At 49.0% G+C, this 20,423-nt stretch overlaps 9 protein-coding genes across 9 annotated transcripts; 5 read left to right on the forward strand and 4 right to left on the reverse strand.

Moving 5' to 3' along the window:
• Positions 1 to 60: 60 nt before the first annotated feature.
• Positions 61 to 905, forward strand: N7443_008010 (low-affinity Cu transporter; the record flags this gene model as incomplete). The annotated part of the gene is made up of 4 exons (XM_056888066.1): positions 61 to 150; positions 206 to 410; positions 557 to 731; positions 788 to 905. 4 exons carry the CDS (start codon positions 61 to 63, stop codon positions 903 to 905), a joined length of 588 nt encoding a protein of 195 aa, XP_056739757.1.
• Positions 906 to 1,062: 157 nt separating this feature from the next.
• N7443_008011 (putative F-box and JmjC domain protein) lies at positions 1,063 to 2,658 on the reverse strand (the record flags this gene model as incomplete). Its single annotated transcript, XM_056888067.1, has 2 exons — positions 1,063 to 2,245; positions 2,372 to 2,658. The coding sequence occupies 2 exons, from the start codon at positions 2,656 to 2,658 to the stop codon at positions 1,063 to 1,065; spliced, it is 1,470 nt and encodes a 489-aa protein (XP_056739758.1).
• Positions 2,659 to 3,183: 525 nt separating this feature from the next.
• Positions 3,184 to 4,653, forward strand: tif1 (putative eukaryotic translation initiation factor 4; the record flags this gene model as incomplete). The annotated part of the gene is made up of 4 exons (XM_056888068.1): positions 3,184 to 3,220; positions 3,364 to 3,438; positions 3,517 to 3,585; positions 3,641 to 4,653. 4 exons carry the CDS (start codon positions 3,184 to 3,186, stop codon positions 4,651 to 4,653), a joined length of 1,194 nt encoding a protein of 397 aa, XP_056739759.1.
• A 547-nt stretch (positions 4,654 to 5,200) lies between these two features.
• Positions 5,201 to 6,163, forward strand: N7443_008013 (uncharacterized protein; the record flags this gene model as incomplete). Its single annotated transcript, XM_056888069.1, has 1 exon — positions 5,201 to 6,163. One exon carries the CDS (start codon positions 5,201 to 5,203, stop codon positions 6,161 to 6,163), a length of 963 nt encoding a protein of 320 aa, XP_056739760.1.
• Positions 6,164 to 6,822: 659 nt separating this feature from the next.
• Positions 6,823 to 7,260, forward strand: N7443_008014 (uncharacterized protein; the record flags this gene model as incomplete). The annotated part of the gene is made up of 2 exons (XM_056888070.1): positions 6,823 to 6,870; positions 6,997 to 7,260. 2 exons carry the CDS (start codon positions 6,823 to 6,825, stop codon positions 7,258 to 7,260), a joined length of 312 nt encoding a protein of 103 aa, XP_056739761.1.
• A 193-nt stretch (positions 7,261 to 7,453) lies between these two features.
• N7443_008015 (glycosyltransferase) lies at positions 7,454 to 8,987 on the reverse strand (the record flags this gene model as incomplete). Its single annotated transcript, XM_056888071.1, has 3 exons — positions 7,454 to 7,718; positions 7,775 to 8,392; positions 8,452 to 8,987. 3 exons carry the CDS (start codon positions 8,985 to 8,987, stop codon positions 7,454 to 7,456), a joined length of 1,419 nt encoding a protein of 472 aa, XP_056739762.1.
• A 1,919-nt stretch (positions 8,988 to 10,906) lies between these two features.
• N7443_008016 (uncharacterized protein) lies at positions 10,907 to 12,558 on the reverse strand (the record flags this gene model as incomplete). Its single annotated transcript, XM_056888072.1, has 4 exons — positions 10,907 to 11,694; positions 11,745 to 12,047; positions 12,096 to 12,227; positions 12,285 to 12,558. 4 exons carry the CDS (start codon positions 12,556 to 12,558, stop codon positions 10,907 to 10,909), a joined length of 1,497 nt encoding a protein of 498 aa, XP_056739763.1.
• A 441-nt stretch (positions 12,559 to 12,999) lies between these two features.
• On the forward strand, positions 13,000 to 13,530 carry N7443_008017 (DUF924 family protein; the record flags this gene model as incomplete). The annotated part of the gene is made up of 1 exon (XM_056888073.1): positions 13,000 to 13,530. The coding sequence occupies one exon, from the start codon at positions 13,000 to 13,002 to the stop codon at positions 13,528 to 13,530; it is 531 nt and encodes a 176-aa protein (XP_056739764.1).
• A 2,425-nt stretch (positions 13,531 to 15,955) lies between these two features.
• Positions 15,956 to 19,693, reverse strand: N7443_008018 (uncharacterized protein; the record flags this gene model as incomplete). Its single annotated transcript, XM_056888074.1, has 2 exons — positions 15,956 to 18,645; positions 18,718 to 19,693. 2 exons carry the CDS (start codon positions 19,691 to 19,693, stop codon positions 15,956 to 15,958), a joined length of 3,666 nt encoding a protein of 1,221 aa, XP_056739765.1.
• Positions 19,694 to 20,423: the final 730 nt, after the last annotated feature.

Here is a 20,423-nt window from a genome sequence, read left to right on the forward strand (position 1 = left end):
CTTGACTTCAAGCCCGCGAGTCTTAATTCATCTATCCTTCACTCAGTGCTACTCTTCATCATGGATCACTCAATGCATATGAGCCATGACATGGGTCACGGCGGTATGGACCATGGCGATATGGACATGGGTGGCCAGTGTAACATGAATGCGAGTACTCTACAGGATGCTAGGACTGCTCCAGCTAACCTTGTCCTCCCTATAGATGGTATTTACCTGGTCGTCTGAAAATCTCTGCATTATTTTCCGCTGGTGGCGCGTCACCGGGCCATTGTCCTTCATCCTCTCGCTCGTCCTTATCGTCCTCCTTACAGCAGGCTACGAGGGAGTTCGCTCAGTGACTCGCAAATATGAAGCTGCGCATTACCAACGGTTGAACTCGTTCCCTGTGACTTCAGCTACAGGCGGAGGTATGTCTTCCATTTCCTTACTCGAGGGCATCTATACCGAAAGCAATGTTGGGCCGTGACGTTGGCAGGGTGGTTGGTGCTTATATAACCTTTTCCCTTGCCACATTTATGCTGTGGTGAGCTCTCATTGATGTCTTGCTCTGCAGAAGATGGGATCTTTGGCCAGTCTATCGCCAACGTCTCGGAGGGTATACGGCCCGTTAGTGGCGAGCGCTCACCACTGCTTGCAGGACGGGATAACAAGGCTGCTGTGGCACGCCAAGGAAGAATCACACTGGCAGCTTTGTATGCTATTCAGGTGTTTTACAGCTTTTTCATCATGTATGTGGTCCGAGTTCCATTGGCTGTTTGTGCCAAACTGACCGGCTTTGCGGTAGGCTTCTCTTCATGACTTATAACGGTATGATTATGCTCGCGGTTGCAGTTGGCGCGTTCGTTGGATATTTGGGTTTCGCAAATGGTACTCCTGCTGCCAAGTCCGTTGCCTGCCACTAGACCCACGCAATGTATGGTCCTGGCGTTTGGGTTGCATCATTCAGGAGACATTTGCACAATCGATGATTCTCAAATCATATGGTATTGTTACGCTTGTCTATAGTTTGCTTGGTATCTGTTCATAGCTCGAAATTAAAATGCCTTCCAGGTATTATTTTCATGGCACTTCGGCATCACTGTCGTCTCCAAATCCAAAGCTAAAGCCACCTCCGTTCTGGTCTTCGGAGCCTTCTGCCTTTCCATGGACAATATCATCCCATTTGCGCTTCTTCCGTTCTGCTTTCTTTTGAAGTTCCTCCTGGGTTTCCTCCAGGATGTTTGGGTATGCAGCCTCCATGCCATTCACAAATCTCTGGTAAGGATTTTCGACATTCTTCCTGAACCCGGAAACTTGGTCAGCCTTGTTGGACAGGAAATCCAGCGCCGCACCGAGATGAGCACGAGGGATAAAGTTCTGAGTAATGGCAATCGACGGCTCCAAGTTGATCACCAGATGCCACCAGCCCGAGGGCACATGAAGAATCTCTCCCTCTCCACAGATCCCCTCCATGCATCCAGGGGTACGTCGGGCTTCGGCATGGAACTCGAGCAGCCATTCGGCAATGCTGAGGGGAGAAGTCACTTCGCTAAAATCTTCAGACACAAACACGCCCGGCGGTGGCGGGTTCTTATCACCCGAGGGGAACATGATCCAGTACTTAGGCCCACGTAGCACAGCGTTCCACGCGCTGGTGGCGTTGGGGTCTTTGTGAAATTTGCTGCCGGAACGCTCGGGTCCAACGATCAGCCACTGATGATCGGGTCGGTCATTGCCTAGCACGGAGAAAAAGTCTTCGGCGAAGCACGCCGGTGGCCAGTATGCTGCATCGGGGGTTGTGTCTGGTTGGCCGACTGAGAGGCCCATGGTGGAAACAAAGGACCGATCGAAAAGGTACAATGGGCTCTCGTCCGCGTTGTCGGCCATGTAGTCTCCATAGGTACGCAAAGGCCAGTCAACTGCCTCGGCGCGGAATGTGCGCTGACCATACCGAGATAGCAGGGTGCCGACCGACCAGTCCTTGTATACTGGCCAATGCTTGATGGGTTCGGTCAAGAGGAATGGCTGGTCTGCCCATTTCTCATGGAATTCTGCGGGTGAGAGGTCTGAGAGCCTTGGGATCTGGTTTCTTGCTGGGATCTTGGTGACATATGGATCCAATTTAATGTGTGCACAGTTAAAGGGGCGGTACAGAGCATCGGAGTATAGATGCGAGCAATCCACCACAGGTACTTTGGATGCTGGCAGGTTGAGATATGTTGAGCGCCATGTGCCTCGCCATGTGAATGCTGCCGGGTGTGACCTAGATAGATATTTAGTACCAAGTTCAGTGTTTCGAGTTTTGATTTTCCATCTATATACCTGCCCCGCAACAGCTTCTAGGAGAGTGCCAAGGTTGTATATTGTTGGTATGGACAGGAGATCTTACTCAACAAAGAGGGCTTTCCACAACTCTTCGGCGCGTGTAAATGCATACAAGGCCTTACATGTCCGACCAATGCGCAATAAACTGGGTCCATCCAAGGATTCCAGCAGCAGCAGGATTAGTTCGTCGGGTAGTGGCCGGAAAACACCAATAGCGACACGCAGGTTTTGTGTGGCTAAGAGTGCATTTCCACTAGGCTTGACACCCAACGGGTGGCTGGGAATAGCCTCATCTGCCACATCCCCGTCTTGGGCAGGTGGATAACTCGGGAGCGATGTGATGTCAGGCATTGTCCGCCACTTCGGTTTAGGGCTTCAAGGTTTTTTTTTTCTTTTTTCTGCCGGATTACCCCCAACAGCCCCAACTAAAATGTAATGCCGCGAAATAGCAGGAATAGAAGATAAAAGTTAATGAAAAGAAATAAGACGGAAGGCAAAGAAAAGCCGAACAATAGGGAAACTGGTCCGAACAATGCGCAACAGTCAAACGGCGTTCGCTTGCAATGTAACGGAACGACCCACAAAGGGCAGGCGGTGAGTCCCGCCCACTTCGCAAAAAAAAAAAGCGTCGCAGCAAATGGCGTCCGCCGCCGACGATTTTTTCCTCCTTCTTTTCCCACCCCATTTGTGACCCATTCACACCAACTACTACTTCAACCCCTAGTATCTCTCATTCTCTTCTTTCTTGAAGAGCTGTGATACTAGTACTTCTCCTCGTCTGCGAACTTTCCCCCACGGGCACGTTCGCTTAATTCCTTCACCCCACCCGATCACAACGGCGAGTCGTTAGTGATCACCAGTTTCTCAACCGCCAATATGTCCAACGACAAGGGCCTCGAGGATCTTCCCGAGGGTAAGTGAACTCTCGAATCTCTTGTTCCTGGCGATTTGAGCGATTTTCGCTCTTATCGCGGTCTTTGAAGACTTCAGTGGCGACCACAAAGGGGAGGACGTGGCTCGAGAATCAACGACTGACATGCTCTGCGCGCTCTACAGGACAGATCGAGTCCAACTACGATGAGATCACCGACTCTTTCGACTCCATGGACCTGAAGCCTGAGCTGCTTCGCGGTATGTGAAATTCCTTTGGGGAATCCTGAAAAATCCCCCTCGGCGGGGTACGTGCCGAAAATCCTGACTGTTGAATAGGTGTCTACGCCTACGGTTTCGAGCGCCCCTCTGCCATCCAGCAGCGCGCCATCATGCCCATTATCAAGGGTGAGTTGCTTCGTTTCGAATAATCTTGCAAGAAATGCGCCTAACATATGGTTAGGCAACGATGTCATCGCTCAGGCCCAGTCCGGTACCGGAAAGACCGCTACCTTCTCCATCTCCGCCCTGCAGAAGATCGACCCCAACCTCAAGGCTTGCCAGGCTCTGATCCTCGCCCCCACCCGTGAGTTGGCCCAGCAGATCCAGAAGGTCGTTGTTGCCATTGGTGACTTCATGACCCTCGATTGCCACGCCTGTATTGGTGGTACCAACGTCCGTGAGGACATGAACGCCCTCCGTGACGGCCCCCAGGTCGTTGTCGGTACCCCCGGCCGTGTCCACGACATGATCCAGCGTCGCGTCCTCCGCACCGACCACATGAAGCTGTTCATCCTCGACGAGGCCGATGAGATGCTGTCCCGTGGTTTCACCGAGCAGATCTACGACATCTTCCAGCTCCTTCCCCAGTCTACCCAGGTCACCCTTCTGTCCGCTACCATGCCCCAGGACGTCCTTGAGGTCACCACCAAGTTCATGCGTGACCCCGTCCGTATCCTGGTCAAGAAGCAGGAGCTTACCCTGGAGGGTATCAAGCAGTTCTACATCGCCGTTGAGAAGGAGGAGTGGAAGCTCGACACCCTGTCCGATCTCTACGAGACCGTCACCATTACCCAGGCCGTCATCTTCTGTAACACCCGCCGAAAGGTCGACTGGCTCACCGACAAGCTCACTGCCCGTGACTTCACCGTCTCTGCCATGCACGGTGACATGGAGCAGGGCCAGCGTGATGTTATCATGAAGGAGTTCCGTTCCGGTTCCTCCCGTGTCCTGATCGCCACTGACCTTCTGGCCCGTGGTATCGATGTCCAGCAGGTTTCCCTGGTCATCAACTACGACCTTCCCGCCAACCGCGAGAACTACATTCACCGTATCGGTCGTGGTGGTCGTTTCGGTCGTAAGGGTGTTGCCATCAACTTCGTCACCGCCGACGATGTTCGCATGCTCCGCGAGATCGAGCAGTTCTACAGCACCCAGGTTGAGGAGATGCCCATGAACGTTGCTGACCTCATCTAAACGCCCTAAACCCCCCTCTTATGTCTTGATGCGGATTACGATCGCAGAACCTGCGTTAAAAGTGGCTTTCTGTGTTCTTAACGCATTTCCGCTCGCAATGGCCCTTGATGGGCCAGTTCGGGCATTTTCCTGCGTGAGCTGATGTCGCTGGGCTGCCCTTGGGGGCCACTGTTATGGTTTCCTATGCCCCAGCACCCTCGGAGATGTGACACTTTTATGCTTTCTGTTGCTGTCACGGTTTTCTTTTTCCTGCATTTTCTCTTCCGTTTCCTCTGTATCTAGCTCGCTCTGGTTGGTTAAGAATGCCGCTTTTACCACGTACTTAATCAATAGATCGGGCCAAAATGTGACTTGTTCCTCACGGTTTCTTGCATTCGTACTGTACTCGTAGTTGACCTGGGTGGATGCACCCAACCTTCCACTCCCCATATTTTTACTCTCACTTGAGGCTGCCCTCCCCTTGTGTCATTCTCCTGTCCCCAGAATTCCACCCTCTCAACAATTGTCAATTCAGCCTACCCTAACGGTAAAGCTCACGTTCTCGGCGATGTCGCCAACCAACGCCTCGGGAGGCCCATCTGTCGCACCACAGGCCTTGTTGTGGTCATACGAACTAAGTCGCGAGAACAATACCCTCATCGAGCATATTGAAGAAGTGGAGAGCCAGCTCCTCAGAACAGAAGAGCACTCTCGCAACCTTGAACAATATCTGAAAAGCCTCACCAACCTTGTCGCTGCCTTCGACGTGATCAAGGGATCTAATAATGCCCATACCGAGGAGCGTCTGCGGCATCTTCATGAGCAACTCAAGAATACTGCTCTTTCCCTCTGTGAATCCGACCAGACGCTTGCAGATAAGAATAAAGCCTTGCTGAAATGTATCGCGGAGCTCGATAAAATCTGCAGCATGCCAGAAGATGCAACCCCCGAGGCATTGAACTACCAACCTGCATCCGTCACAGACCTGGAAGATCTACCTCCTACACGGTCCCCCATCGATATCTCCATCCCTCTCCCGCTCCCCACCGTGATAGTCCATGCCCCATCCCCTACCAACCGCCTCCCCTCCTGGCTCATCCCCGAAATAACAATGACCCTCTCCTCAATGTCCCAAAACAACCGCTCCCTCGAAGCCTACTACGACGAAGCCAACTACCTCCGCCGCCAATCCCACTCAACCCACGTCGAAGACGAGATCCTTGTCCGAAGATTCATCTCAGGCTGCGACGACAGACTCTACCGTCGCCGTCTCGACCATGCTGTCAGAAACGGTCAGATGAACTGGACCAGGTTGAGCCATGAGATCCAGCACTTGCTGAACGAGGAGGAGTACATGAAGAATCAGAAGTTTGCTCTTGCGCATCGGAATGAGGATGGGTCGGTTTTGTGGCCGGATGGGTCCGTTAGACATCGGTTTATTGCGTATTTGCCGTTTACAGAGGATGATCTTACGACTTCTGAAGATAATGTGTCTTCCTCGGAGGATGATTCCAAGGCGAAGAGTATTTGATGGGGGTTGTACATGGGTTGGGTACGGTGCAAAGGAGAACCGGTGGGACGAGCTTTAAGCAAGGATCTTGCTTTTATCGTATGGCTTCTATTATCGACGAAGACGAAAATTAACTCGCTTCCAGCTGGTTTTTTGGCAATCTAGGTGTCCTTCTTAATTCGTAGCATGGTGGTCTCGGAAGTTTCTGAGGTCGATACCTCCACCCATATGTTTCTTCTGCGACTACCCAGGTGTCCAAAGGTATTAATAGATATCTCGATGCCATGAGAGCAGAGACGATTGGTACCTGCATACACTCGAACGACTTTCCGTCGTTGGCGTATGAAATGGAAGACAATGGTGGATTTTGACCCCGCGATCGTGAATCCTAAGATTGAACATGTTTGTTCTGATTTCTCTTGGTTGGGCTGGACTTCAATATGAATTGCCAGCATGTTCATTGTAATAACCGTCCAACTGTCATTTACAAGACGACCTCTGACCTTTTAGCTTATTTCCTTATTTATTTATGATCCAGGTAACCACCAAATACACCTATATCTCCACCTATCGGCAGTCCGCTTCTCCGCCAAGACATCCCTTTCTTCCAACGTCATCGCAAGTTAAATCTTCACATCTTCCCATATCACGCATCATCTGCGATCAGCGCTTCATTCACAATGCAAGTGGCAGAAATTTTGTCCGATATCACATCTTTAAGAGTTTGTGTACGTGCTATGCTCCACTCGGTCAATACGCCCGAGATCTTCGTGCCCCACCTTCGAACTCTCGGAGTCGCGCATCAAGACGTGGCTTTTCATCCGCACGTGAGCTATACTGATATTTCATAACAGGGCCATTATGAAGGACTTACTCTGGTGAGCGTGAATAAGGCTATCGCTGGCACAAGTCTCCTGGATACAGGGGACGCGTCTACTGAAAATGCTACAGCTGGCGCAGACAAAGCTCAACGTTTCAAGAAAGACAACTTGCGGAAGGCAAAAGAGTTGGTCGAGCTTCACTACGAAGTGAAGTCGCGACATGTCAATGGCCAAGTCGACGAAGAACTACGACAGGCACGTGAAGGGGTTGAGCGGGTATTAAGGGAGCTTACATGAGCAGCTTGTGTATTTTAGGGAGCATTTCTAGTAGCTGCAACAGAACAGCTATGATACTATCACGATCATGGAACAATAAAATCAATTAATTTAAGTTTCGGCTCTTTATGGTTCACCAGGAACAACGCATGCAGAACACGGTAATATAAACAGGAGGAAAAGAGGTCGGGTATATCTATCCGGTACTTTGTGATCATTCCATCGAACAAAAATCAATAATCTGATCATAGGCCATCACTCGCCCCTCAGTCTTGCTGCAGAGATTCTTCATGGCGTTGGCTTTCACACGCATATTTGCGTCGCGGAGGATTTGAATCAAGGCTTGGGCGAATTCTGTGGCCTCGATGCCTGGCGCTGAGGTTCGGCTTCCGTTGATTCCTATTCCTAGCCACTCGACTCGTGTCGCACAGTCGTAGGTGTCGAGCCATTGGGGTAGGACAACTTGGGGGACACCGACTCTAGTTGGAGGTCAGCACACCACCATTTGTGGGAAGCAGTGGAGGGTTATACGTACTTGCAAGCCTCGAAATAAGAATTTGCTCCACCATGATGAACATAGGCGACAATCTGACCGGTTTCCAGAACCGACATGATGTCCGGCTGGATCCAAGGAGTCACAAGTACTGAACCGGCAGTGATGTGTGAGCCGAGAACGTTTTGGAATGTGCGTGATGTTTCCCAGTTATATCGTAGCTTCCACAGGACTTGCATGTCCGGATACTCGTAGAGCATCTTTCTGATTGCCTTCGCCATTTGTACGGCAACTTCCTCGCAAGGTTTGACGTGCGACCCCAGGCTGATCAAGACTGTTGGCTTCTGGAGCCATTCGTGCAGCTCTGGGTCTACTACTGCAAGTGGCTGGCACAATCGGACAATCGGCCCGCAGCTGATGACGTTGTTTGGAACGCGGAATGGGAAATCCATCTCGGGGAATGCCGGCGTGAGGTTTAACGTATCTTTGGAATAGGCGTTTCTCAAAGGGAATGGGCTCCGCTCCTCTTGCGCCTTTTCGGGGTCTTGTTTATCGCTGACTGATTTTGCGCAGGCCAGGGCCAATCCGACCCGAGCAACCAAATAGATGTTGGAAAGAACCAAGTTCCAGGGTAGTGGGAATGGGTAGCCTGATCCTGTTCTGTGGAGGGGTTAGCGATGATGTCGCAGTGTTTCCAAAGTGATACGTCTCTAGCTTACACCGGATACTTCCACAAAACACCAGCCTTTGGTTGATTCAAAACCACCACATCCTTAATGGGCACTGGCCAAAGAATAACCTGTCGAGCAGTGCTTTTCTCACACGCATCCAGACCAACGTGCAAAATTGGATCTATAACAACCACGGACGGGCCCACTTTCTCGAGTATTTCAAGACAGCTTCGGTAAGCTCGTGCATATTCGGTGGGCTTCCAGTTGGACATTGCATTGCGGACTTTGTTAAAGCCCTCTGTAGCACCTTTGATTCCCGGTGGGTGATAGAGAAGGCCAACCATACTCCGGACAGCAAGATCAGTCATACTAGGACCAAAGATTTCATGGAACTCCGCTGATCGATCAGTGTCGACCACACGCGAGTTCAACTCCTGTACCAGCGGTGCTGCCGCACTGAATGAGGCAAAATGTACATTGAAATCTCCGCGTCGCAAGAATTCCTCGGCCACTGCGAGGGCCACATTGCACTGACCTAGTTCACTGTTCGTTAAAAACAAGACATTGCCAGTGTGAGACGACATGGTGGCTTTGATGCAAGAAATATTCTAGAAATCTTCCATTATCCACGAAGGATCTGGCCAAATTTAAGCCATGCTAGAAGGCGGATACAAGATCGACCCACCCAGTTCGAAGGTATGTCAATACGGCAAGTGATAATTGGGTTACGCGAACACTAGTCCCTGTATCCTCCACTTACCCCGAAGGTGGACCCTATATCGGAGCCTGTGTTCCCAAAAAGAGCATGATAGGAGCGGCAAGTTCACCGCAACTTTCCTGCGGCTGGGCGCTCTGCCGATCTGTGCAGTTCCTGATGCGAGCGCGACATGTACAGTTTGGACTGGCCCAGGGTCCCGGGCAATCTAGCCGAACCTTAGAAGGTCTATAGACCGGTTTCGTGTCATGCTGAAACCCTTATTGAGAGGCCTCATTTATGGGTTTACTCGAAACGGTGACTCGCAGAAATTAAGGTGAGTGGTGTAAAGTGAAAAGAGAAGTAGCTCCGTGGGTCTCGCCCGATAAACTAACTCAATCTAAGGCTCTAAGTGGATCGGCGGGGTTCGACGAACCGTGCTTCGGGTACCGAGGTGATTGAAATCGGCATCTCCGAGGAGATCGCCCACCCAATTTACCCACATGTGGTGCCACAAAAAAATCGGAATAACTATCATTTAATCATGTCTAATTTGGGCGATTCCAGAAGACTTTCGATGCCATAGGCTCGTCGAAAGACGTAACACTGCCTTATAAGGCTGTAACACGTTGCTCAAGCTCGGACGTGCGAGTCAAGACTGCGGTTGTCAGATCGGCTCCCGAGTGCGTCGGGAGCAGTCTGTCCCTGCGACACTGAAATATGCAGGGTTACCTTGGTCTCATCAAGGTGACCCTGTCGGTGGATATACGTCAACCTATACCCGCAAGCTTTGGCCGTGATGAGGCACATCGCATGCGGGGCCGGGTATGAACCGTTTCAAGTAAACCTTGTTCGGGTCAATCGTTATTTCAAGCTGCAAGCATTATTGAACCGTTGAATACTACCCGAGCAAGACCTTAATGCATGCTATAGACAGAATCAAGCGTCCTTCAAAGTCGGCTAAATTTCGGAGGTGATTCCTCCGATCCTTCTCGGATTGTCCAGAATCGTGGTTGTTTTCTCAAAAATCAGACTGGGCGTTTGCCAATATCGAGTTTATCAGACACACTCACCTGAAGGGTAATTACAAGCCACCTGCATCTTGAAAATTCAAAACCTGCCAAGTACCATGGAATGGTCGCCAAATCCTGCTCATCTCGTATTTAACATCATATTGGATCCTGATTACGCAGACTGGTGATACTAGAAAATGGCTACCGGGTAAACCTTGTTGTCCGATACCAACATGAATTGTCGAAGACCGTGTCCTCCCAATGAAACAGATATGACCTTCCAGCAAATAATGTTGTCCCTATGGATGACACGTCGGAAATAAGAGCCGAGGTGAAACCGCGATCATTCGGCTTGATCCTGCCGGCAGTTAACTACCGGCACCTCGGAGATGAGAGGGATAATTCAAAGGCTACTAGTTTTAATCTGCTTGTCTTCATTACCAAGTAGTTGAACGCAATTGTTGGCGATTGCCGAGCGAGAGCTCGGCATACTCCTATGGCTTCGAAACCTTCTCAGTCAACTTGACTGCAATGATCCCCTTCTTGGTGTGCCACTGACGTTATGACTGTGCTTCTTAAACCCTTTTCAAGTATCTTCAATTCATTGCTGAGATTTTAATCTTAAGCTTACGGTATCGGGAAGGTTGTTGCGCTCACCTCCCTCTTCGTCGAGACCATTGATATTAGTTAAGGGATCCCACGGGACAGTTAGATGGAGCAGCTTTTTGAGATAAAGCATTTGTGACCTAAAGCCACAACCACGATGCAATCAAATGGAGTCGTGGTGAAAGAAAGTTTACAACTTCACAAACTTGCTCTCGTCAAGATACGCAAGCTTTGTAAAAGCCTTGACCAATCGTTCGGGCTCGTTAGCACCTGCCTTTGCTATGGCGTCGTCGATCCGTTTTCGGCTAGAAATCAGCTGCCTGGCAACCTGATTCCACTCCACGCTTTGCCGAGGGATAGTCACGTCGGTCATAAGTGGATCGACTTTCACAGTGCACAGCTTTCCATTGCGCTTCCTGATGTGGCCATCGACAATCACAGTATCGATATCACGAACCGATGAGTGAAGAACGATAGCCGCGACTGGGTCTTCCTCAGATGCGCAGACCATTCCAGGGCTGTTGCCATCAAAGATGACAAGGTCCGCAAATTTTCCAACTTCGATCGATCCCAGCTTATCCTCCATATGGATAGCTCGTGCTCCTTGTATAGTGCCAAGACGGAACACATCTTGGACGAAAAGATTTAGCGATACGGCTATTTTGCCTTGACTGATGACTTGCTCATTGCGACAGGATCTCTCATGCTGCAGAGCAAGGCGCATCTGTGAGACCATGTCGCCGGAGTTGTTGCTGTGGCAATCAATTCCCAAAGCACACATGTTGGTACAGCCCTCTCGGAAACAAACAATATTTCCGTGACCCATTTGCAACTCGGTATCTGGTGTAGTGGAGATCCAAGATTTAGCTTGAGTGAGCTTTGGAATGTCAGTCTCTGTGAGATTGGTGGCATGCGAAAAGAGGATATCCGGTCCCAGAAGATTATACGAGTCGAGGGTGTCAACAAGTGACTGTTCGGCTGTGGCATAATTAGCCTTTATCAGAGAATTCGATATCATTATCACTCACCGAAATACCCCCTCACGTAATGAGACGTGATTACCTTCACTCCGAGCTTGCGTGCTTCTGTATAGAGAGAGACAACTTGTTCCTTTGGTAGCATGAACCCATCAAAAGCCAATCCCAGCTGGATCCGCCCGTCTCCAAAAGGAGCAGTAGCACCCAGGTGCCTCAAATGATCAATCACCCATTCATCCAACAGGCCACCGTCAAGGCTGAGGTCAGGCTGGAAGGTCTTGATACGCATAGTTGGTGCGTAGCAGAACACGGACCTGATCCCAGATGACGCTGTTGCCTCGATTGCATTTGAAGCTGGAACAAATCTTAGCGACTAGTAATATATGAACAGGTAATACTTACTATGAGCGGTCGAAACATTTACATGGGCATGATCTACAACCGTCGTGGTACCTGCATCCAAGGCTTCAAGGCAGCCTCCAAGCTCACCCCAGAACACATCCGCGGGTTCGTAGTTGGCATGTTGCATGTTCACTGCCTAATATTAGCACTTTAAAGGCAATTTTACCGAGATGAGAGCTAGTGACAGACCTGGCATATATTCCAACAGGGTCTGGTTGGCATGGCGCCCTTTCAATTGCGTCTGCCATAGATGGTGATGCGTATCGATAAAGCCAGGAGAGACAATTTTGTCAGTGCAGTCAATGATTTCCGCTCCAGTTGGAGGAGTGATATCTTGTTGGATTTGCGCAATTTTGTGGTCCGTAATCAGTAATGAATGGCCCCGCAGAGCCACCACATAGTCATTCGGTTCATGGGATGGGACTAGGATGGTTGCGTTTTGAAGGAGGATATGAGAAGGCATTTTGGTTTGAGGATTGTCTCTTATTTGTGCGAGAATTCAAAGTTCCGGCGATTAAAGTATTATAGTCAATTTATATCCGTGTGGGGATTCAGGCCTTCCATCTCGGCGTTAACAACATATATAAGCGAACGGGCATTCGGAAGGCCGAACAGGCGAAGTGATACGAAACTCGCGAAAAAGCCTAGAACATCATTAATGACTAATTGTTGAATACTTGTTGAATAAAATAGATTTCATGTTTGATTGCATGTCGATTTATCCATTTATACATGACTGTTGAAGTTAAGGCTCTGATGTTAAAACACATCATGACGTCATCTTGCTTTCTCCGATTAAATCCGTTCAAGAACAAAGCTTTCAGCATTACCTTTTGCTTTGAAAAAGTGCTTCGTATCATAATCACAACCTAATTCTACCATTTCGAATCTCAAATAACCTGCAATGAGACAAGTAGTGCCAATCAAACCCTACCAAGATGTCCTCGATTTCTGGTTCGGTCGGAAATCTGCTCGCGATTATCTGAAAGAGAAGTCCTTCTGGTACGGCAGTCCAACAGACGATGCCTACGTACGCAAAAGCCTCGGCGAATCATATGAAGAGGCCAAGAATGGCAGTCTCGACGAATGGATGCGCGAAGGCGAAGGCGCCTTAGCCTTGATTCTACTCCTCGATCAAGTCCCCCGGAACATCTTTCGCGGAACACCACAGGCATATGCCACGGATTCCAAGGCCGTGACAGTCGCGCGTTATGCGATAGAGCGGAAATGGGATAAAGAACTTCCGACTATTCAAAGGCGGTATATGTACTCGCCTTTCAACCACTCAGAGGATTTGAAAGATCAGGAATATTCAGTTAAGCTATTCACTGAATTGGGGGACTCATATCATTTACATTGGGCGAAGGACTTCCGTGATCAAATTGGACGGAATGGGCGCTTCACGCATCGGGACAGTATCTTAGGAAGGTCCTAGGAAGGTCTTAGGAAGGTGGATTGGACTAGAGCAGACTGCGTTGTGGGCATGTGTAGAGTAAAATGAGGATGATCCTAATGTTACACCGAGGCCCTAGCATATGATTTTAATTATTCGTGTCCCAGTTTAAATAAAAAATTTGAGGTCTCATGGAGGTAAAGGAATGTAAAATTACAACAGCAGCTTCCAAGTCAATCCTATCGGCCAGGTTGACATCTTGTGGCGACGCTCAACAAATGGGAATCAAGATTCGGTTTTTTTTTTTTTTTTCGGCGCAAGATCAAAGCGAAAACTTGGGTTTATTCAACCAAACCAAAGCAGATTGCACTTTTTTATTTACCCAGAACAAGAGGCAGGAATCTACAAGAGAATGGGATTTGTTATGACGGCCCACAGTTTCATCGCGCATTTTAATTCGTGAGACCAGAGGAATAATTTCTGGAAATGCGTAAAGACTTCGCATGACACAGAACTTATTCTTGTCGTAATCAATATATCCCGCCCGGATAGTATAGTGGTATTATGCCTCGTTTGGGTACTGCAGCGTCAAACCTGCAATCTTGAATCGAGGAGGTCCCGCGTTCGAATCGCGGTTCGGGCCCTTTCTTTTTTTTTTTCCCTCTGAAATTCTTTTCTTTATCTTGGATACCTTCTATATTCTGATCTGTCTGTTTTTCAATGATTCATTGTCATTTCGCGAGCAAATCCACGGGGCAGCCTCGATTAAAATAGCTGTGGATAAACAAACGGTTGCGACTGATCTGAGTGCTTGGGGTAGTTCCGGCGGCGGGCGGCGTCAATTATTGGTACGGGCTAAGCGGAGTACATATCCAGCTTCCTCTTCCGCTCGGTGATTCTGCCATGTGCGATCGGCTTTCGAGCCTTCTCCTTGTCATCTTCGATCAAGTTTTGGGCTTTGACTAAAGCAGCGATTCAAGCGTTAATGCTGAGACCCTTTCCAAAGGTGGCATTTTGCCAAATATTCAATGGAAGGTGTCACCGGGTCAGTGGGCTGAGCGTGCAGGAACACATGTAGCAATCTAGTTTGTGGTTAATCGACTCATCGGAGACTCTGCATACCGTCTTCTTTCCATTGTCAGCGTGGGCCTTAATATCGACTCGCCCTCGGATTGGCCACCGGCTTGGGGAAGAATGAAACAAGCTTATACTCTCCGAAACTTCTGGGGGTAAGCTATTTCCTTATTTCTTTGACGTCCTCCTCTGACAGATTTAGTTGTATTCCGGCACCAATTTATGCGACAACCTTTCTCCTCTTTGGGCAACTTCATCGCGCGAGATCTTCTGGGCTTGACACCATCATCGACCCTTGAGCGATACACCAACCTCTTCGTCGTTTTCGTGCTATCAAGTCTTTATCATGTAATTGTGGATCTGCTGCAGAGTGTTTCACCTGAGATGTCAGGGTCAATTGACTTTTACATGGCCTTTGTCATCGGCATTATACTCGAGGACCGTATACAAGCACTATGGGACCGCTTTGGAGCTCCTGGCATGGCCTTGAATCCTGAAAAGCCACCCCCCTCATGTGGCAGAGGATTATTGGACTACTGTGGGTCATGACATGGCTTGCTATCAGATCAACATGGTATTTTACTCCAATGATTCAATTGACTGGGCCAGACGTAACCATGGTCCCGTTCAGCTTATCGGGGGAACTTGGTCTACCTATTTCAGGCACACTTGTCATATTATTCGGTACCGCCCTGCCATGGATATTTGAAGTTGAGCTTTAATGCAGCCCGAATTTACGATCTAAGATATCAATAAAGGACCTTTCGAAGCGAGGTTCTGGATCACAATCGCCAGTTAATATCAGATGTGCATGATGTTACAGTCGATAGCGAAAACGGCTTCTACCCTCATGGCTGCTTTTCTTCTCCCAGGACCCACTGCCAAGAGACTTTTACCCCACTTCTCTTACGAAAACACATAGGGCTCGCAAATAGGGCGATACTAATACCTTACAATACGTACATCTTATAAAACAACGGTGTTCTAACAGAGTCTCGTAAGAAACCTCAGCATAGCTGCCATCGCAAGACATAAATGGCTAGTCATTAAACAAAAATAGACGCTCAAAATTATTTAGTGAAACCTATCTATTCCATTAATTTACTTAGAATTATATGTATAAACCTTTGATCGAGAAAGCGATAGGTACATACAAAATTTCCATTAAGCTACAAATTCTAGAGGCCATTAGACCATTGCTCTCATGAGAGAGATCGAAGGGCATGGACCATAAAAACTTAGGTGTGCCCGACAATTTACGCAATCGTACTGTAATTTATCCTTCGAGAATCGGAGTTTGAAGAGTTAACATCACGGCCCTTCGAAGCTCATTGACAGCTCATCGTCGGCTATGGGCCCCCCCTCAGATGAGCTCGAGCCTGTGACTCATATCCTAGCGAGACTCTTCAACATTGACTTCAGCTCCTTTCTCCAACAGTAGCTGCACAAGTTTATTGTGTCCTCCGGAACACGCAGCACAGAGAGCATTTTCATAGCGTCCACCTTCAGCATTGACCTCAGCTACTTTTTCGAGCAGTAGCTGCACAATTTTATCGTGTCCTTGGGAAGACGCAACATAAAGAGCATTTTCATGGCGTCCACCTTCAGCATTGACCTCGGCTCCTTTTTCGAGCAGTAGCTGCACGATTTCATCGTGTCCTTTGAAAGACGCGGCAAAGAGAGCATTTCCATAGTATCCACCTTGGGCATTGACCTCAGCTCCTTTCTCGAGCAGTAGCTGCACAAGTTTATCATGTCCTTCGGAAGACGCAGCCTGGAGAGCATTTCCATAGTGTCCACCTTGGGCATTAACCTCAGCTCCTTTCTCGAGCAGTAGCTGCACAAGTTTATCATGTCCTTCGGAAGACGCAGCCTGGAGAGCATTTCCATAGTGTCCACCTTGGGCATTAACCTCAGCTCCTTTCTCGAGCAGTAGCTGCACGATTTTATCGTGTCCTTCGGAAGACGTAGCATAGAGAGCATTTTCATAGTGTCCACCTTGGGCATTGACCTCAGCTCCTTTCTCGAGCAGTAGCCGCACGATCTTATCTTGTCCTTTGAAAGACGCAGCCTGGAGAGCATTTCCGTAGTATCCACCTTGGGCATTAACCTCAGCTCCTTTCTCGAGCAGTAGCTGCACGATTTTATCGTGTCCTTTGAAAGACGCAGTTTTGAGAGCATTTCCATAGTACCGACCTTGGGCATTGACCTCAGCTCCTTTCTCGAGCAGTAGCTGCACGATTTCATCGTGTCCTTCGAAAGACGCAGCTTGGAGAGCATTTCTATCCTCTCTATCTTGGGCATTGACCTCAGCTCCTTTCTCGAGCAGTAGCTGCACGACTTTCTCATGACCATTCACTGATGCAGAAATGACAGGGTAGGTTCCGGTACCATCGGTCGAATTGATGTCCTCTCCCCCAAGAGATAGTAGAACCCCAACTTGTCGCTCATGCCCGTTAAACGATGCCAGATGCAAAGCAGTTATTGCCGGCGGATGCTCGTCACGCCGCATAGCGTTCCAGAAGATAGGGAACCACAATGAAAACCTTTTCCTCCTTGTATCGTAAATTTGTAGGACTTGACCGGTCGCTTCTTGGTCCTGGGTCAGACTCATCTTCCGTTTGTGGTCCGGCCAATATAGTGCTGAATAGTCTAGAAAGCTTCGAATTTTAGAGCTCGAAACCTCATCATGTTCCAAATCCTCCATCAGTAGGTATCGTAAACAGATAATGGCCATTTGATCCTCGGTGTCCGTCAAGCTCCACGAATACAAGTAGTTGATACTGTTAGAACAACTCCTCTTCACAAGAAATTCCCTGGCTGTCTGATGAATCAAATAGATCTTGGAGTTGTTAATGAAAACAAAAAGACCACACAATCGACGCAGCTTTTTGTCGATCTGGATTGACTCTAGTCCAGCACCTGCCGCAGTTTGGGCTCGTGGGGAGGTGGCTATACCGAGTGCCATGGCCATTTCCGCCATTGTCAAAGGGCGCCGTGCCGCAATGATAATTTGTAAGATCTTCCTCACAATTTCCACTTGGCGGGGGGGCACTCGAGAAAGAATCTTCTCGTATGCCGCATCTACCGATTCAGGTATCAACTCGATTTCCTCCTCGGTCGGACGAAGGCTGTTCTCGAATGTAGACTGAATATCGTCTATGGCTAAATGTAACCACAGATAAGTACGGTGCTCCATTTGCAGAAGCTGTTGCTCCAGTCGCTGGACTGTTTCCCGTGACAACGCCGCTCTTTCGGCGAGCTCCTTTACTCGCATCTTCACGACAAGATCGATTTCTTGGTGGATCTGATCGTTTTCTTTCTCCCCTTCAAGATGAAGATGTGGGAAAGGGTCTGTGATTGCTCGGAAATTATTCTGGATATCACTATAGGGCCGACTGGTAACTAGGCATTTTAACCAGGTATCCTCTATGTGCGGATGTGACAGGCGGAAAAATGACTGGAGCTTCTCAATGAGTTGATTCCGATCAGTCTCATGACATTCATCAAGCGCGTCGAATATGCAGATTGTCTTGCAAGATTTATCAAATAATACGGCGGTCGTGAATATTCTCCACAGTTCGTCAACCTCCTGCCGGAGCTTCTCCCCATTTTTTTCCCAATATGGTATGGCATGACGTATGAGCTGAGGCCGCTGGCTAAGAAGTTGATGGAGTACCGAGCAAAGTGCTAAAGCAAGATGATTTTGTTCATCGTTATCTTTGAAAAAAAAATAACAAGTTGTCACTTCTGGGCAAGAAGCTTCGAAGAAGTCTTCGATTATCGATCGGGAAAGTACAGACTTCCCACAGCCTGGGTCGGCCGACACCCAGAGAAGATCGTTGCCGCTGCTCTTGGACCAACGGATATATTCGGCGCTCTGTAAAGCCCAGAGGCAGGTTCCTTCCACTTTTCTCGGATTGATGTTCTTTTGCGCCTCATAAGCTGATGTCTTGAATGTTTGGAGACAACGGTTTTGCTGATCCGTCAAAGCAAACGCAACCTTCTCACGATGATGCTGTTCTTGTTGACTGTATGCTTGGTCCAGGCGTCGATTTGTGCCTTCAATTTTGTCGTTTAATCCTTCGACATAGAGCCTCATGAGTAAGATACCTTTTATTTAGGACTAACTAAGCTAAGGTCAATCTTACTTACTGCAAATATCTACTACCAAGCTCTCTTGTGAAACTCGACCAACCGGGACATAGCCCAGTAGCTCTTTTGTGTATGCTGCAGCTGCCAGGGCAGCATATCCCTGCCATTGCTTATTCTTATGCGAATCGGCATAATCACAAACACCGCGGATGACAACGCAGGGGAAGTCCAACATCAGACCAGCTGCCTCCATCTCGAAGCACAATGCCCCAGTCTCTAAACAAAGTTGCTCTCTTGTCCGCCCGTGCTTGATGACCTTATTACTAGAAGCAATAATACCATAATAGGTCTGTGGATCCTCGTCTTCCCGTTTATCTCTGGTCTCTTCCCACTCCGCTAGACATCCGTCACAGCTGCTTGAACTAGCAGGATGATCATGGATAGCCTGAAAGAGTCGATCGGAATTTGCGGTAGGCCGGGCAAAATTCTTCCGAGTTCGAGCGGTTCTTTCGATTGCGTTTCGGAGATATTGAGGGTAGTGGGGATCATCTGTCAGCCCGGCAGCTCTCATTATGCTAACTGCAGTCAAAAGTGCCCTTGGGGGAGCATTTAGCGAGCCAGTTCGTTCAAACTCCCCATCTGCAATAACCTTGCCTATATCATATTGAATCACCCCACCGCAAGTGCCTTCGGGACAGCTGATGACGATATCGCCGAGACGGATATCATGAGCAGCTGAAGGGATTCCACCCCCAATACCGACCATCAGTCCGATTCGAAGTGACTTGGCGAAGGTGCGAAGCATGTTGTTTGCGACCGTGGTAGCTGACGTTGTTCCGTACTGGCCTCCAGGGAGGCAAGCGATTACGACGTAATGTTTGCCAATTCGGCCCAACATATAGGTATTCGAATCCGCCGCATCTTGCTCCTCGAGAATCCCAAATTTCTCATCTAGCATTTCTATAGCAGCTGCAGCCTCGATCGGAAGGGCACAGATCCAGCCGATTTGGAAGGCATTTCGTGGGGGACGGGCCATGTGGAAGGCCTAGCGTGGTTTCGCTAGAGGAATGGTGCATTGACGATACTATGTGGGAAAGTTGATTAGCGACAAAGGCTGACGAGCTCTTGACTGGGTGAAAGGGAGAGAAGAGCCCCATTGCGTGGCAGACAGTAGCAACCCCGCCGCCAGCAGTAGAGGCACAGCCTAGGTTGAGGAAGCAGCATAGCGCGGCAATCAAGCGAATGTTATTGGAGAAAGAGACATCGCACGTGATATATAGTCCGTGACCGACTGACGTGGCACAACGGACGGAACCCAGTCAGCAATGGTGGCTGCAGCACCGCCGGGTAGATATGGCACCAACCCTTGAGCCATGGCGACTCGAGCTCATTCGTGACATGATACAAGACTCTCAGCTGTATACTAACGCAGAAATAGCCCAAGCTGCCCACTGCACCCCGCGATCAATCAGCACTGTCCGCTCGAACTTACGATGCTTTGGAAATGTCAGGGCCCCTGCCAACGGTATTGGACGACGACGGACGATCACCCCACCTATGCTTGAGGCTCTCTGTGAGCGCCTCCTCGAAAAGCCGGACTTATATCAGGATAAGATAGTGGTCTTTTTGTGGGATGAGTTTTGCGTTCTCGTGACTATATATAGCATCGGCAGAGCGCTCGCTTCGGTTGGGTGGTCTAAGAAAGCTACAAGGCGAATAGCGAGAGGACGGAATATTGAACTTCGGGACTTCTATCTTCACACCAT

The sequence above is a fragment of the Penicillium atrosanguineum genome (genome assembly GCF_028827265.1).
Source record: "Penicillium atrosanguineum strain IBT 20685 chromosome Unknown utg000006l_segment0_segment0, whole genome shotgun sequence".
In the NCBI taxonomy this organism is placed as follows: domain Eukaryota; kingdom Fungi; phylum Ascomycota; class Eurotiomycetes; order Eurotiales; family Aspergillaceae; genus Penicillium; species Penicillium atrosanguineum.